The sequence below is a fragment of the Protopterus annectens genome, chromosome 4.part0, assembly GCF_019279795.1.
Source record: "Protopterus annectens isolate FY-2018-M chromosome 4.part0, PAN1.0, whole genome shotgun sequence".
Lineage (NCBI taxonomy): Eukaryota > Metazoa > Chordata > Ceratodontiformes > Protopteridae > Protopterus > Protopterus annectens.
Window position 1 is genome coordinate 1,453,075,325 of NC_056733.1, and position 18,163 is coordinate 1,453,093,487.

The following is an 18,163-nucleotide window of genomic DNA, read 5'->3' on the forward strand; positions in this document are numbered from 1 at the left end:
ATGCAAGCAACTTACAAAAAAATGAAGTATCTCTTTTTTGCTGTCAGTAATCAGGTAATTTAAGTTTTCATTCGAATGACAACCTCTTAAAGTGATTATTTGTTATTTGTTACTCTTGATCCATCCAACAGCTCATCTACCTGTACCAAACTGGTTCATCTGTTACTCCAAAAGAGAGGAGAGGTGAGAGCTGGCCCATTCATTCCCTCAATAGGCTGACAGCCCTATAGTCTATTTGTTTTCGGGCTTTGGGGGGAATCATTAGCAGCCAATTCATCCCCTGACCTCCCCCAGAAAATGGGATTCAAGTGAGAATGAACCAAGTGTACTATGATATCTCAGGCTTAACCCTCTCCCAGTTTGGTAGTTTGCTACTGCACTAGGGAGGTTGTGTGAATGTTCCTGCATATCTTTTTGGTTTAGTCACAACACACACTTACACTGAGTCAACAGCAGCTCCTGACAATTGCCCATACTCCTGAAGTGGTCAGCATTGGGATGGGTGAGCTGACATTGATCAATCCTACCCTTATTGCCCATGTCCTTCCAGTACCAAAACCTCTCATCAAAGTTGGGTTGACTGGATCATAGTTGGGGTTTTAGCCTTCTAAGCCACAGGACTAAAGCAATGATTCATTCTGACAACCTATATAGTCAGTAAAGGCCAATTTAGAAATAATAACTAATAAAAGAAAAGACAGGTTTAAAACTAGTTCCGCCACCTACTTTAAATACACATATGTGTCTTTAAGAATATTACAAATAAATGTAATTACATGAATGTGGTCCAAACTAAGCCATGCATAATGAAGGTCAGCCAAGAGCGGGGATCCCTAAAGTTCAGATGTCTTGATGGAAAAAATATTTCTATAATCACCTGAAATCCTTGAGATCCTCAGATTGCTGGGACCCCAAATGTGATCATTGTTATGAGGATACTGAAATGTTAGCTCCATTTCTGTATTAGTAACAAGGTGTTTTTGATATGCAAGATGTGCGTTATTAAAACCAATATATTCAAGACCACAATAACCACATTGTACCCACAATAAATGGAACATGGTCTTGCAGTACAGATTTGCTCATTTCTAAGGGGACATTCTAAGCTATTTAACAGTAGGGATGTTTCACTTCCCACTGCATTGCACTAAACTCCATTTGAGAAGTGAGAAATATTATATCCTATCAACTTTGGTGCTACCCAAAAACTGAGATCAGTGTGGCTACCACAAGTGTCAAGAAAATGGGATTCTCATTAAACTGTCAAGAAGGAGCAAAAATGACACTTCAAGCAACTCCAAAATAAATCAAATGTAAAGAAAAATGGTTGCCATTTGTCTGTTAACCACTCTTCAGCTTTTCAAATGTCCATACTGGTGTAAATTGTGGCAGCCACACTGTGTGATGCATTCTTTATCTTTACAACGCATCACCAAATTTATCAGCATTTGTACGCATAAGGCATATAAAACCGATGTCTGCTTACTTGTATCAGAGCAGAGAGGCACACAAAGGAATTAGTTTGAATTAGATACTGTCATAATTTAAAAAAGATTTATTTTTAAAATAAAGTCATTTTAAACAGCAGTACACCATAGCAGGGTTGTGTGAAATTAATATATTTATTTATGGAAGGGTCTCCCTTGGTCACCCAGGCTATGCCCTTATGATCAAATTATTTCTTTAATATGAATAAAATATGAAGTATGCATACCCTGCTGCAGCTTAATGGCATAGTTATTGCTGATTAGCTTTGGAAAAGGAGAGAAGGAGCAGTGACTGATGAACACTATAATACAGAAATATATTGGCTATGTGAAAAGGAAAAAAAGTCAGGTATGAATTCTTGTGCAAAAAATTCTGAGTAAGTAGATACTCAGCCATTCAGTGCATGCAGAGAAGGACAATTAATATTCATAAGATAAGATAGGAAGTGTAGGAATCTGAGATAGAGGGTACTGCACTATATTTTCCATGTGGTGATTCTTAGAAAGTCTTTTATGTTTTCTAGTACTTATATTGCTCCCATCCAACTAGAGTCAGTGGGAGGAAGCTTAATAAAAGCATTACACTTGTTATGTGGCAATTCTTGATGTCTAGAAAGCTCCAACAAAGGTCACAGCTGTCCTCCAGAATAGAATTAATTTAGAAAATGATGGGACAAGATGTTGAAAAAATGTCATTAAACACATGGAGAAGGGATAATCTAATTTTAATATTAGACTTTATTTAAACCATGTGTGTAGTTTGCCCTGGTAGCAAGAACATTTGCAGGAAAGATGGACCAAATGATCACTATTAACTGTCACAGATTGTGGTTTACGTTTTAAATTTCTATCACGTATACAAGCACTTTACAGAATATTACAACTCACCTGGTTTTGGTGGTTTTGTACCAACAGGCTGGAATCCTGAGGTCAGGATAGAAGAGTCAGCAACATCAGTGTCCAGTCCCTCCTTCTTCCGCCGGTATACCAGGACCACAACTGCAAGCAGGAGTGACAGACAGACAGCTACTGCAATGACCCCAACATACATTGCTACTTCTTCTGGACCTGAGGAAGCTGTGAGACAAAATATAGAAGATACAGAAGATAAGTAAATCATGGGTATGCAGGTCTTAAAACTAGTGAGAACCACAAGAGTTAAATCAAATGATTTCATTGGCATAGCTTGATGGGTTTGATCCCCATATAATACACAATGACCATTCACAATTAAGTGTAATATTTTAAGCAGGGTTATTTTGTTATATAATATATATAATAATATAAATGATATAATAGTACATGAACACAAACCTTACATTTAGTACATAAATTATGAATGCTGTGAAGGAATGAACATATCCAAATCAAAGTTATAGTAGCTGGAAAGGATTACTTACTTCATCTGACATTATCATTTCAGTACTGAGACCAACTGACATTGAAGTGCAGAAATTGTGGTCTATAATTATGGGAAAATAGACAGTGACTACAGAATGTAGTGTGTCTATTTTCCCATAATTATAGACCACAGATTTCTGCACTTCAAATTTATAGTAGCTGGAAAGATTTACTATAAATTTGAAGTGCAGAAATTGTGGTCTATAATTATGTGAAAATAGACAGTGACTACAGAATGTAGTGAGTGTTTCACCAGGTCTACTTCCATCCACTGGTAAGTTTGGAAAAATATTCTGACCACAGGTTACACCCCATGCTGTCCTCCCAGATTATTGTCACAATTACGGTACGACTTTAAGTATCAATATGCCCTTCATCATGCTGCTGACATATCTGATATGGCAGCGGTGCCAATTGTGTGTCAGTTCAGCGGTAGGGCCCCCTTTTTTAAAGATTAATTCACAGGCTGCACTTTACCCAAAATTTACTGCATAATAGAAATCTATTTTTCTCTGTGATTTGCTAATCTCAGAGTTGATTATATCAGAAATGGGGTGGACAAGACTGTGCTATCCACAGAAAGAATTCTTCTTCTTTTTTTTTTTTTTTTTGCTTGATACTTTGCTTCAACAAATTGAGCTTGTTGAAATGTAATTAAATGAGGTGAGATCTTTTCATCAGCTTCCATAAATAACCAGCTATGGTATGTACAGCATCAGCTATCCGGATAGTTCATTACTCTATATCTAACTGGGGCATGATTTCCCCTATAGTTTTACCAAAAACTACTGTTACTTTAAGGTACACTGAACGTCACCCAAATGCTCCTTCCATAGCATAGGGCATAAAGGTGACATTCAGGCCTACCATAATCAGAAATGAATGTTCAAGTTGGAACACCATTCCAAGGAACCTGAAAAGCCATGAAGAATGGCACTAGCAAAACCAGCCCTAGCTCTAGAGATACCATCCAACTTGCAGTGCTTGGTAAAGGTATACACACAAGTCCAGACAACTGCTTCAAGAATAGAATTAGTATCCAAGCCCTTGATAGAAAAGACAGAAGAAGCCAAAGCTCTAGTAGAATAAGCATTAAGTGCAGAAGGAAGGTTCTTGCCATAAAAAGTGTAAAAGAAGGAAATAGCCTTAGAAATTCAAGAAGAAATAGTTTGCTTGGATACAGCAAGCCCTAAAGATCTAGGATGAAAAGAAACAAATATCTGACCCAATTTTCTAACAGCCTTAGTCTTATCCAAATAAAAATAAAACCTGAGTTGCCTATGCATGTCAAAAGTATGCAGCACCCTCTCACTGTCAGATTGCAGAGAGAGGGAAAAAAGTAGGCAGATTAATAAACCGATTAAGGAATATCTTATTAACTACCTTAGGCAGAAAATAAGACATGGTGTGCAAGGACACCCTGTTCTCATTGAAAAAGGAGGACAAGCCATAAGGGCCTGCAGCTCAGACACCCATCTGGCAGAAGTGATAGCTAACAAAAGAATAGTCTTCCAGAAGAATAGTCTTCATGTTGCAAGGAAGCCAAAACAGCAGGCTCAAAAGGAGCCTGAGTAAACTTTTCCAAAATAAAATTAAGATCCCAGGGAAGAACAGGCTTCCTGGGAGGTCTAATATTAAGGATGCTTTTAAGAAATTGTTTCACCTCAAATCTAGAAGCTAAAGGGGGAGAAAAAGGCAGACAAGCAGAGATAGCTGATAAGCTAAAAATCTGTTAACCAGTTTACTATGTAATTTAATTTAATCCTGACTTGTGATCAGGATTAACTGTAACCTGTGGAACTTGTTTAACTTGCTTACTTATGTAATCTCTGTAAATAGTCTGTTTGTAATATGTAATGCTGGTATTATGTAATGCTGTATCTGCTTACCCTTGGAGCTTTTCTCCCCGGGCCTCCTCTGAAAATGGACATGCATCCAGTCGGACTATCCCGGTCAACAAATGTAAAATAAAAAAATAGATAAAATAAAAAGTGGGCCTTTATAGAAGAATAGGCCAAACCAACATAGAGAAACTCATACAAATGATCCAGGATATGAGAGAGACACCAAATAGAAAACCTCTTCCATTTGGATAAATAGGATTTCCTAGTAGTAGGTTTCCTGGCCTCCTGTAAGACTTGCAGCACATCTTCAGAAAAAAGGTGTCTATAAGGAATCAAAATCCTATCACCCACAGTGTCAGCTGAAGTGTGGACAGGTGGAGATGGATGAGAGATCCCTTGTCTTGTGTGATTAGATTCTCCCTGTGAGGTAACTTGTGATGATTGCCCATGGTTAGATGCAGCAGTAGAGAGAAACAGTGCTGTCACCCCCAAAAGGGAGTCAACAAGATTTTTGGGAGCATCCAGTTAAATTTTGAAGAGGACTTTCAGAATGAGATGAAGTGGAGGGAATGCATAAAAAAAATCCCCTTCCAAGAAAATGAGAGGCAGTCTATCTTCCACACCAGAGGACCTGGGACTCTGGCACAAAACAGAGAAAGTTGTCTGTTTAGAGGGCAGGCAAAAATATCTACTTGAGGAGTACCCCATTAGTGGATAATGTCCAGAAACACAACCATCAGAGTGTCTGCCATAATGTTCTGACCGGAAGGAATATAAACTGCCTAAAGGGTCAGTTGATACTTGACAGCAAGATCCCATACCAGAAGTGCCAACCAGCAAAGAAGATAAGATCTTATTCCTCCCTGTTTGTTGATATACCACATCACTGTGGTATTGTCTATGAATGCCTTGAGAGACCCTGGAGAGAAAAGAGGATGAAAGGCCTGAAGAATCAACATAAGAGCTCTCATCTCTTTGACACTGATATCCTGCTTCTGCTGATGAGGTGATCATACCCCCTGTATCTTTAGGGAGACAAATATCACTCCCAAACCATATCTGAAGAATCTGTGAACAATTCCTGAGAGGGAAGAAGGAGATGAAAAAGGATCCCTGGATTTAGAGACATTTGCTGAATCCACCAGGGAAGTTCCTGTCTGAGACAAGGAAGAAGAGGAACTACAAAATCTAGAGGATGTGCATGTTGAAGTCGCACTTGAATTCAGAAACCACTGAAACTTTCTCATGTGAAATTTGGTCAGAGGGAGCAGCAGAATTATGGATGCTATGAAACCCAGAGCTCCCAGAAACTCCCTGGCAATAATGAAAGCCAGAGGAAGAAGAAAGGGAAATAAATGAGAGTTAAGGCCTTTGAAGGAGGCAGGGATCCAAGCATTGGCACTGTCTGAACCCTGATCCTGAGAGGGAGTCAGGGAAGACTTTTTGAAATTTATAGTGAACCCCAGGCTCTGAAGAAGGGAAATGGCAAAATTATGATTTTGCATAAGGGTCTCTGGAGATGATGTCTGAATCAACAGATCTTCTAAGTAAGATAAAATGTGGATCCCTTGAAGCCTGTAAATAAACAGTCACAGCAGCAATATATTTGGTGAACATTCTTGAGGCAGTAGAAAGGCCAAAGGCAGAGCAGAGAACTGAAAATGCCAGGAAGCAACAGAGAAACCCAAAGACTTCCTGAAAGGAGGATGGACCGGAATATGGAGATAAGCATTCTTTAGATCCAGAGATACCATATAGGCCTGAGGAAGCAAGAGAGGAAATAAAATCTGAAGGGACAACATCTGAAAGGAAGGGACTTTAGAAAAGTATTTAGATGAAAGAAGTCCAGAATAGCTGTCCAAGTGCCCTCTTTTCTGTGCATTAGGAAGAGTCTGGAGTAGAATCCTTTCCCCTTTTGGGATACAGGCACCTCTTGAATAGTACCCTGAGTCAAGAGATTTTGAAGAACCTCTGGGAAAAAGAGAAGTTTTTCCCAAGGAGGCTGGGGAATGCCTATAAAAGGAGGGCAGGATTTCCACACCATGAAGTACCTGTGACTAATGATCAATAGAACTCAAGAAATTGAGTGCTCTGAAGCCAAACAGGAAGAGAAAGAGAAAGGTGAAGAGAAAGAGGAATGTGGCTGGGAAGAGACTGATAGTCATACAGCACCTGGCTTGTCTGTAAAATAAGGCTTTTGAATCCCTGCAAACTGAGAAGCCTTAGCAAGAGGAGCCTATGTGCCATTCTTCTTGCCTTTAGTTGAAGGGTGGGATTGGCAACGAACAAAGGTAGGCTTAGCGGGGTAGTTTCTCTGAAATTTAGGACAGAAGAAACACACACATGTTTATGCTGCTGTATCCTAAAGGGACTTAAATGAATCAGCCTCTGCTTCCCAAAACAAAAATTTAGAATCCAGAGGAGTATCCATCAACTTAGCTTTAATATCATCAGGTAGAGGTTGAAGCCTAAGCCAAGAATACCTCCCCATCATTGAACAAAAAACAGCAGCCCTAGAAGAGATATCTGCCGAGTCATAACTACATTTAATAGGATGAGGAATGACTTGGGAGGAAGACCCTAGCAAGGAAAGAACAGAAATTTTACTCTCAGAATCTGGAAAATTACAAAGAGGTTGACAGGCCTGAGAAAGAAGAGCCAACACACCTAGACATATGGGCCTGATAATTAATAGCTCTAAAACCTAGGGTAGCGGCAATTTAGATGGCTTATCAGAGGCTACAGACATTACAGAGGGGTCAGCAGCAGAACATTTATACAGAAAATAATAATCCTCAGGCACCTTATAAAATATTTCAGGCTTCTTGGGAGCGGGGGACAGAGAATCAGGTGCATGAGAGGCATTAGAAAAAGCATCCAGCAAAGCAGCCAAAACAGGAGGAAAAGCTGTAGGTTTAGGAGGTTCCAACTGCAGCAACTCACAGTACCTATTATGGATATCAGAGACCTAAGCACAATCCTGCTTAAAAAATCCATCATCCTAGACAGTGTGTCCCCAAAGGAAATTTCCTTAACAGGAATATCAGGGCTAATAGACTGATCCTCCTCTGACCCATAGTCCAAAAGAGAAGGAATTTGAGTAGAATGAGTCAGGGATTCATCATCGGAATCTGACTCATCCTCAGAAGAATCCTGTTCTCTAGTCCTTTTAAGGGAGTAGAAGACCAAGGAGGATCAGGAACTGAAACCCCATGCGGAAGCTTTAAGGACATTAAAGCAGCAAGTAGTCCTTGAGTAAAGGTCTGACACTCACTTTGAGGATCCCTTGGAGCAGAAGAAAAATGTTTAATTTTTTTGTTTCTTTTTTTAAGCAAACATCCCCTCCAAAAACTGAGAAGGTCCAGACCCAGGATAGCAGTCGAAAAGCGTAGTAGGATCTTTTTCCCAACTAAAATCTGAGGAACTCCCTTAGACCTGTCAGAAAAAAATCAACCATGGTTCCCCTTGAATGTCCAAGATGGATGCCTGCAAAGCCTCTTCAGAAGTACTACCAGCCAGATCCTCACCAGTCTCCAACACGGTTGCAGCAGAGAAATCCGATAACACAGCCCAATGAGCCTCTGGGTTTGTAACAACCTCAGGAGAAACACCTGGTAGAGGCTGGAGAATGGAAGATTCTGATCATACCTTTTTTCCCCTTCTACTTCCTTCCTAATGATTGACCCTTGGGGTGAGAGATTCCTTTCATTGTATCTTTAGTGGGAAGCTTAAGACACTGGTTTTCACGATACAAGGAAAGGGAAGAAAATCTACTATGAAAGATTTTCCCCAATGGTGAAAAGATACATTTGGACTGGCAGCAAAGATTATGGTAGGCCATAATGTCACCTTGAAATTCAGCATACCTTAAAGCAACAATAGTCTTTGGTAGACTGGCCGTGAGTTGGGCTTCCATGGCAGGGAATCGCATATGTTAAGAATACTGCAGCAGTGAAGGCAAGGACATCTACCATTATGGTAAGATTTTACACAACTGTACTTTTTTGCTATAGAACACAGGTGACCATGAATACAAAATACAAGCACTCACATTATAAATTTGCTTCTCTAATGTGTGGTGGTTTCACTAAACTATGCAAGCATATCCAGCTGTTATTAGGATGGTACACTGAGCTGTCAACATTGTGAGACTGGATCAGTGGTTATGGGTTGATTTATATGACAATGAAAAGTGATGGACACAAGCTAGTGAATCTATGCCTAAGACAGTGACTACGTTCAGCACAGCCTCACTGTGTCAATGCCAGGCACATTTTTAAAATTAGATTATGTATAGGAATTATTAAATTAAAAATATGGCACTTTGAGGTACAAGTCCTAGCAGACTTCTCACTTCTCATGGTGTAATGTCAGCTTGTTGTACCCCCATGCTTTCACTAATAAAAATTGTACTTCACGGGGCAGTTGCCATAACACCTAATAAATACAATTCTTTATGTGTATGAAACTCTGCCAGCATTTGTAAACATTGTATTATCTGCTACTTAATTCACTGGAAAACTGTGAATGTAACTAAATGTTGTTAATTTTTTTATTACCTTGTTTAAGCTTCTGCATTAAGCTTGTGCTCAATTTCATTTGTTTGTTTTCTACTTTATGCCCCCGATTTAAATCTTTAACGTCATTTTCTTTCGTCTAAATTATGGACTGTTATTTTAGCAATGTTAAATAAGCTAAACTAAAGGGGAAAAAAAGAAATATATGTCAGGCATGAATTATGGTGAGAGAAATCCAAACAGTTTATAAAACATGCTATGCACTTTAGTTTCAAGAGTAAATTTACTGGGGGAGGGGGCAGAGCCTAGATGGCCAACTGAGAGCAGTGAATTTTGAGAGCTCCATAAACTAGTATAATAATATAGAAACATTTTATTATTTTCAAGTTTAAAACATCAGAAGTCAATAGATAAACTACTAAACTACATAAATATCAATTTTGGTGGAGATATACAAAAATTTTCCTGTCAAGTAACTTGGAGATATACTGAGTCACTGAATATGAACATTCTCATCCAGATACTGCTTTGAAAAAAGAACTGCAATTGATGACATCTACCTTACAGGAACTATCTTTGAAGATGGATGGCTTTAAAAATGACTTAGAAAACCTAAATTAAATTCTCAAAAACAGACTGATACTCTTAAGGAACTATTACAGCAACATCATACAAAAATAACAAATATAGAGACTCCTCTAAATGGTATTGAAGGGAGACTCAAACAGGAAGAATTTCAAAAAGAATTTCTGCTTAAACAGAATACATGGCTGCTTAACAAAATAGATGACTTAGAAAACAGGGAAAGGAGAAACAACATAAGGATCTTTGGTCTGCCTGAAAACACTGAAACAGAAGACATTAATTCATTCTTAACCACCTGGATTCTTGAATTTTTAGACTTGAAAGAGGGACTTTCAATTGGAATTGAAAGGGTGCATAGAGCACTGAGGAAACCTGCTTCTAACTCAACAAATACTTCAGTTAGATCCATAGTTATAACATTTCTTTCATTTCTAGACAAGGAACTAATATTAAAATCTGCTTGGAGAAAATCACCCTTAAAATACAATCAAAGCCTGATAAGGTTTGACAATAATAAGTCTTCAAGAATACTAGAACAAAGAAAAAAAGTCTGGCCAATAATAAAACTGTTGAAACAAAACAACATTAAAGCACAGCTGGCCTTTCCAGCCAAGAAAAAAATACTTTTTGCCAACGAGATGAGAACCTTTAATGACTTAGAATAAGCTACTATATTCATCAAAAACAACAACATAGTGTCTATCCCCAGGGAAATGGAATGGATGGCCCCTACTCTTAAAAGAATAAAAGAAACAAATCCTTGGATTGATGCTAGAAAGAAGAAACAAAAAACTGATTCCAAGATAGCTGTCCCAAAAAAATAACTCTTACAACTACATCTCTCAAATTATCAACTGATATGGTACATTGCTTGTCATCTGTTTTTATTTAAAAAAGAAGGGTTTCTTAACCAACTGAGAAACAGTAATGATTTATTTAGAATGTTCAAAGAGTCCAGTAATTCTTCACAAACAAAGGTAGATCAAGATGGGTTACTATTTACATTATATATAAGCCATACAAAGCAACATATAATACAAACATAGAATTTTCTATTTCCCTACTTGAACTCAGTGAATACTTATCTTGTTCATTTTTCATAGGAAGATATCTTTCCTGAACTGCTAGCTGAGTTTTCTTGGGCTAGGCGATTAACAATGAACCAGTATGAAATGCTGTAGTAAAAAAGGTTGTAGTATGGAATTACAGCAGTGCATCGCTTATATTATTAATAGTATTCATTAGCGATGTTATGTGATTTTGTTTTGTAGAGATGAAGTGTTTTATGTATATATAATTATTAAGATGGTAGAATTACTTAATAGACATTTCAAAGTAATTCCTTATAGGTAACTTTATTATTTTACATATTTATTTGTTTTTGTCATCTAAAGTAATACTCAGTAATACAATTCATTAATGACTGATTTTCTAAACCATAGCTTCAAATGTTTTTATATATGGATGTCAGCATTGTTTTAGTTTTAAACAGTATTATTTCATAGTGTGTAGAACAGGAAGAGTTAATTTTTGTTGCTGATGTCATCACAGCATGTGAGCTGATTAGCTCAAGCACTTCCTGATATTTTATTTAACTAAAACTTGTATTGTGCATGTATGCATCTGAAGAAGTTTGATCTTATTAAACGAAAAGCACTTTATGCACTTTAAGTCTACTGGTTGCTTTCTGAAGCCATTTTCTTTCCATATATAATACTTAAGCAGTTACCAAGGCAATTAATGTTTATACATGACATCAAACTGACAAAGTAGTTCAAGAGAAACAATAGAAGCCTGAACTTGAAATGTCACAGAATGTAACAATCATATTCTGAATAAATAGTATTAAATTGACAACAGACACTCAGTTTAATAACATGGGCTTGTGTATAGTAACACTACTGTTTTAACTTGTCATAAATAACTTACACTATATTGAACATCAAGGGGAAGCATGATGATTTTCTCATAGAAGTAACTGTGCATAACAAGTCATATAATTGCTTTAACTTGAATTGTGGTTTTGTAACCCATCTTGATCATACATAATACTTAAGCTGTTACCAAGATAACTAATGTTTTATACATGACATCAAACTGACAAAGTTGTTCAAGGGAAACAATAGAAGCCTGAACTAGGAATGTCACAGAATGCAACAAAATTGTTCAAGGGAACAATAGAAGCCTGACCTAGGAATGTCACAGAATGTAACAATCACATTCTGAACAAATGGTATTAAATTGACAATAATCACTCAGTTTAAACTTTGCTGATTATATAAAATAGGATGTTGCCATTTAAATCTAAAAAAAATTAGTATATGCCATAAAATGGCAATTTATGAATATGGAAAGGGAACTTGTAATCAGTAATCACAATAAGTGAATTTGTCATTTTTAACCTATAATTTCATTCATTTTATAATAATAAATGACAGATACTAAACCCTTATGTGTAGGAAATGGGGGGAAAAGGGATGCACTGATAATTAAAATGCACTAACTTTCATCAATGTTCACATTAAACAAACTTGATGCTTTAAGTAAGTTAGCACCAAACACAGTGATTATTTAAATGCTGGCAAACAATGAAATATAACTTCTGATATATCCAGTAAAATGCATTGTATTATAAACATTAGGTATAAATATTATTACCATCTATTTATATTACATAATAAGTTTTGAAATACTTCATCAGTAAGGGTGAATATGTTAAATAACTGTGTGCTATAATCTTTTACTGAGGTTTTATATATGATAAATCCTAATTTACTATGATTTGATTGGTTGTCATCTATCTTCCATGCAAATATTAATTGCTTATACAATAAGTAGACATTTATATTGTATTAGAATTCTGCTTAATCTACAGTGGTACTATATCTGTTCAAAATAATACAAATATTGCTTATTCATATTACAAATATTCTCCATATGATAATTCAATTTATGGAGCTCAGATGTTCTGGATTGTCAAGGTATGAGTGATAATCTGATGGACTTAGGTTTATCCATCAGATTAGGAGCAATTTTCATTCCATGGCTAGTGCGGATCTTAGTTTTGTTAACATTTATTAATTTAAATTTGTTATTTCACAAAAACATTTTTAGTATGACTGACCAGAACATTATTTTATTGGTAAACACTCAAAGTGTAAAACTGACAATTTCCTTTAAAAGCTCAAACATATACTTTATAGATATCAGAGGAAAATGTTTAATTGTCACAATAAAACAAAAAATACATAGTCTAAATAAAATACGATGGATTTAACTTTATTATCTTTAAATACCAATGGCTTGAACAATCCTAGCAAGAGATCAACTCTACTGAAATATTTAAAATTGAACAAAGCATAAATTGTCTTCCTTCAAGAAACTAACTTCAAAACAAATGGCAATTACAAATGGAATCCTGAGGAATATATGATATTGGCACAATCCACTTATAAGACAAAGACAAAAGAGGTAACAATTTTATGGAAAACAAATGTGATTAACCCAGAAATCATGTATAAGTATGAAGATAAGGAAGACCTAATGGCATTAGTAATAGTTAAATATAATAACAGAATATGGACCTTAGCCAATTTATACTGGTTCCTAGACATTGGAATAGGAACTGTTAAAAACACTTGGATTTCATTTCCATGAATTATAAAGGCAACTTAATATTTGGAGATTTTAACTGTATATTTGATATTTCTGGAACTACAAATAAAAGACCACTCTGTATATCTGCTATATCAAAAGCATTAAACAAGTGGGTAGAATCATTTCATCTTGTAGATGCTTTCAAATTTAAAGAAAATAAATCTTTGTTGTTTTCTCATCAAGATCACAGATTTGGTACCCAAACTAGAATAGATAAAATATTTGCTGCCCATGACTTACACTCTAAAATCATTAATTTCTCAATCACTCCCTGACCATTTTCAGACCACAATTCTTTGGTACTAAAACTTCAAAATGGGTACAAACCATTAATCTTTAACTCCAGAATTCCAGCATATATAACTAAAATTAAAGAGTTCAAAGCCTGGCTATTATCTGAATTAGAGTTCTTCTTAGATATTAATTACACCACAGAGATAAATAAAATAATGATATGGGACTCATTAAAAGCTTACATATATGGTAAAAGCTTAACTTGGTATAAAAAAAATCAGAGAATTGGATTCTGAATTATTAGATCTACAATCCAAACTTGTCAGTAAATGTTGAAAAAAATCAAAATCGTTTGGAGATGAAAAAGAAAGTAGAAGTATTAAACAATAATATAACAACATTCTAACACATAAAACTAGTTTAGCTTTAGAAAAACTAAAAATTAATACATTGGCCACTTCTCCCAAATATCTACATAATTTATCCACAAAAATCAAAATACAATCAAAAGCTAATAACATTAAAAGTATCTTCCATGAAAAGAAATGGAAAAATGTCTCAGATATGGGTGACATTCTTGATGCCTATAGAAATCACTATATGGTACATTTCCAAAAAGAAAATATACATATCAATCAATTAAATCTAGATGAAAAATGTACTAATATAAAAAAATACCAGAAAAATTAAAACTAGATCTGCAAGCACCCATACCCTACAATGAAATTACAGATACAATAAAAGAGGGCACAAATAATAAGTCTCCAGGTATAGATGGCATAATTATGGAAATATATAAACACTTTTTTTCAAAGATACTATCCCTCTTCCATAAAACTATATTAGAAATGTAGTCACAAGCTTTAATACCACCATCTTGGAGATATTCCTTAATCACACCAATCCTAATGGAAAACAAATCCCCAAACCTCTGTACCTCATAAAGACCTATATCATTATTAAATAACGACTATAAGATATTTATGACAATATTAACAAACAGAATGAAAATACCACTATCCAAAACAATAAATAATGATCAAACTGGATTTATATATCATAGACACACGCATGACAATATTAAAATGATAATTTCTCTTATAGATTATGTTAATAAAGAAAATAAAGAAACACTCATAATTGGCTTAGATATAGAGAAAGCCTTTGATTCCCTAAATTGGGACTATTTATTCAAAATCCTAATGCTATTTAAATTTCCTGCATCCTTTGTGCGTCTCCTAAAGAATATATATACAAATAATTTAGTGTATGTCAAGTTAGGTCCTTTTACCTCTGAATCTATACATATAACAAAAGGCATTAAACAAGGACGTCCCATGTCACCGATTCTATTTGCTCTAGGTATTGAAATATTGGCAGATTCAATTCATAACAATATAAAAATCAAAGGAATAGATGTTTATGAACAATACAATTCTCAAGTAATGCTATTTACTGATGATATGTTACTAACATGATCTAATATAAAAGAGACATTAGAAGAATTAGATAATTAGATATATTAATTGACAAATTTCACATGACTTCAGGACTCCATTTCAATAAATCAAAATCAAATGTTTTATTTTTAAATAAAAAAAAAGAACTGCAGACTAAGGGAATCACATCATAGGGAAACAAGAATCTACCTTAAAATATCTAGGAATTGAGTTATTCAAACTACAATAATATCATCAATACAATTACAATCTCTGTGAAAAAATGGAACAAAATAATATTAACATTTGAAGATAGACTACATTTAATAAAAATGGTTTTACTGCCCATGATCCTATATATAGCCTTGGCAATACAACTGTTACCAAAAAGGAATATACTTAAAGAAATAAATTCACACCTAATAAAATTTGTATGCTTTCCCAAAATAAACAGAATAGCTTTAATGCATCATATCAGACCATGGAAACAGGGAAGATTAAACTTTCCTGATATAGAAACATATATAAAGGCATCAATATCTAAAACAATCTCAGATCGGATAAGTCCAAATTACTCTGCAAATTAGAAATAATTACTTACTGTAATATCAATAAATTAATTTGATTTACAAAAAAATTTCAAATAACAGATAAAAACAATTTGCCATGGCACATATTTTGTATTAGTTTGCAATTTAACATAACTAAACCCACTAAAACTCATATGATTATTACATTGACTCATTTAGGTAAATTATTAATGCAAATATAGATTTAAAAATCTGATTTGTTCTTTTAACACCATTTATAGTCACAAAGAACTTTCCACATAAAATATATAGAGAAATTATTAATTCTTGGGAACAGAAAGGATTTGTTTGTTGACTCCAATGTATCAAAGAACTAAAAGTTTTACATATGCAAGTAATAAAAACAACATACAAAATTCCACAACAGGACTGGCTAACGTTACAGAGCATTCTGTCATATTCGCAAGATTTAAGTAGAATAATTAACAAGTCTTCATTTAAAGAGATACCTAAATTTACGAAATATATATATGAAATCATATATAATAACTTTGACATGGGAAACACTATTTCAAAATTTTATAAAATTTTGTAAATTATAAAACAACACCCGAAACCTCATATTGGAAATATATAACAAAAGGACACTCAATACAGTTAACTGAAGATATTAAAACAAATATCTTATTATCAATAAAATATACATCCTTTACACAATACTGGAAAGTTTTTAATTGGAAATGCATGCACAGAGCATTCTTAACCCCAGACAGAATCCATATAATTAGTTCTTTAATAAAAGGAATATGTTGCAGATGTGAGCAAGTACCCAACGCAGATTGGAACTGCATTTTCTTTGATTGTGTTAAAATTAAGCCACTTTGGAATGGTATTAATAACTTTCTACAAGCTTTATTTAATGAATCATTTTATTTAACTAAAGCTCTTGCATTATTAAATGTGAAAAGGTCCTCATTTGAATAGGTCAAACATGTATCCAGTATGGACTATACTTGCAATTTCAAGGAAGTGTATAACAAAAAGATGGAATACAAACACAATACCAACTATGGAAGAATTCTACAGCCTACTGAAGCCCACAGCATTATTGGAAATTAAAATTAAAGAACTAAGAATTTATCCAAAGCCATTTATCAACAACCCTTGGGGAAAAGTCTTATAATTGATGGACACTATATAATAATTGATCAGACACTCTGATAATGGAGTGAACATACTTATAAAGTAATTGTATACATTAAGATCTGTTATAGTGTCAGGCTAATGTAAATACTGTACATAGTTATTTAAGATGTTATGTATAAATATTATGGAATTCATTCAAATGTATTTAAAAATTAAAAAAAACATTTTTGAGAAGAGTAAATTTACTCATTTTTATGACTGTCTTGAAAAATGTCGACCATGAGATACCTCAGTGAGAAAAGCAAAAGTTGCACACTTACTAAGAAGTGTCAGTCCAGAAGAAATAAAACACTGCCAGCAATGACCACTTTGAGTTCTGCAAAGAGGCTGGAGTTTGTAATCTGCACCTCAAATTATTCAAATGATTTTTTTATGACATTCAGTTTAAACAAGATGTGAGGCAGTTTTAGCATGGCCATCAACATTTCTCCACTAAAGGATGCAAAAAATGCAAAAAAAAAATCTTAAGTGTTTCTTCAGTTGTAGATTCAGTGAATTGACATTAAATACTTCCATGAACTAGTGTTAGCTGACCATAATTAATGAAACAGAATGCAGGTTAATTCCAATATGTTTGCATCAAATGCCAAGAACAGCCTTCCTTTCCCCTTATTCTTGCATTTGAAGAAGAGTAAGGCATGCATGTTTTAGACAAAAAGGTGCAGCACGATAAAACTGTGGGCCATGGAGTCTATCAGCATGAGCTTTAAGATAACGGTGATGAGGGCTTACTTGAAACTGCCGTGAGTGTATCTGCATACACCTCTCTAGGTTGACATACTTGGACAGAGAGACAAAAAAGGGCAATAGGCATTCTAATAAATGATTTTGATAATGGAATTTAGTCAATATCCTAGCAGAAAGGTTAGGAAGGTATGAAATAGGATGCTGGTAGACTAAGTTAGGAATGAAGAATAGAAGGATAACTAGACTAAAGAATGTCAGTCTTTAAATCCATGAAAGTTTTACTTTGCTAACAAGTAAATACAATGTAATTGTAAATATGGAAGCCATGGTCCCTGTGAGAAGTTACATGTTCAGCTTTTTAGGGTAGTAATCTGACTTTCATATGATCATGTAAGTTAAGAATATAAATCGATTTCAGCCTTATACCTGGATCCCTATGGTATCAGAGATCATAAAATGATCCCCTTCATCAGAAGTGCTCTCTCTTCTACAATCCTAAAGCTGTGACATATAGACAAGGTAATGGAGTTGCTTGAAACAAGTTTTTTTTTTTTTGCCCCTGCTGCCTGTTAGGCT

General features: G+C 34.7%; 1 protein-coding gene across 1 annotated transcript in view; it reads right to left on the reverse strand.

Moving 5' to 3' along the window:
* Positions 1-18,163, reverse strand: part of UNC5A (unc-5 netrin receptor A) — a 1,914,539-nt gene that overhangs the window by 924,542 nt on the left and 971,834 nt on the right. Inside the window, exon 7 of the mRNA XM_044069905.1 lies at positions 2,376-2,564. Within this exon, the coding sequence (XP_043925840.1) occupies positions 2,376-2,564 (189 nt within the window). The remainder of the gene's footprint in view (positions 1-2,375; positions 2,565-18,163) is intronic.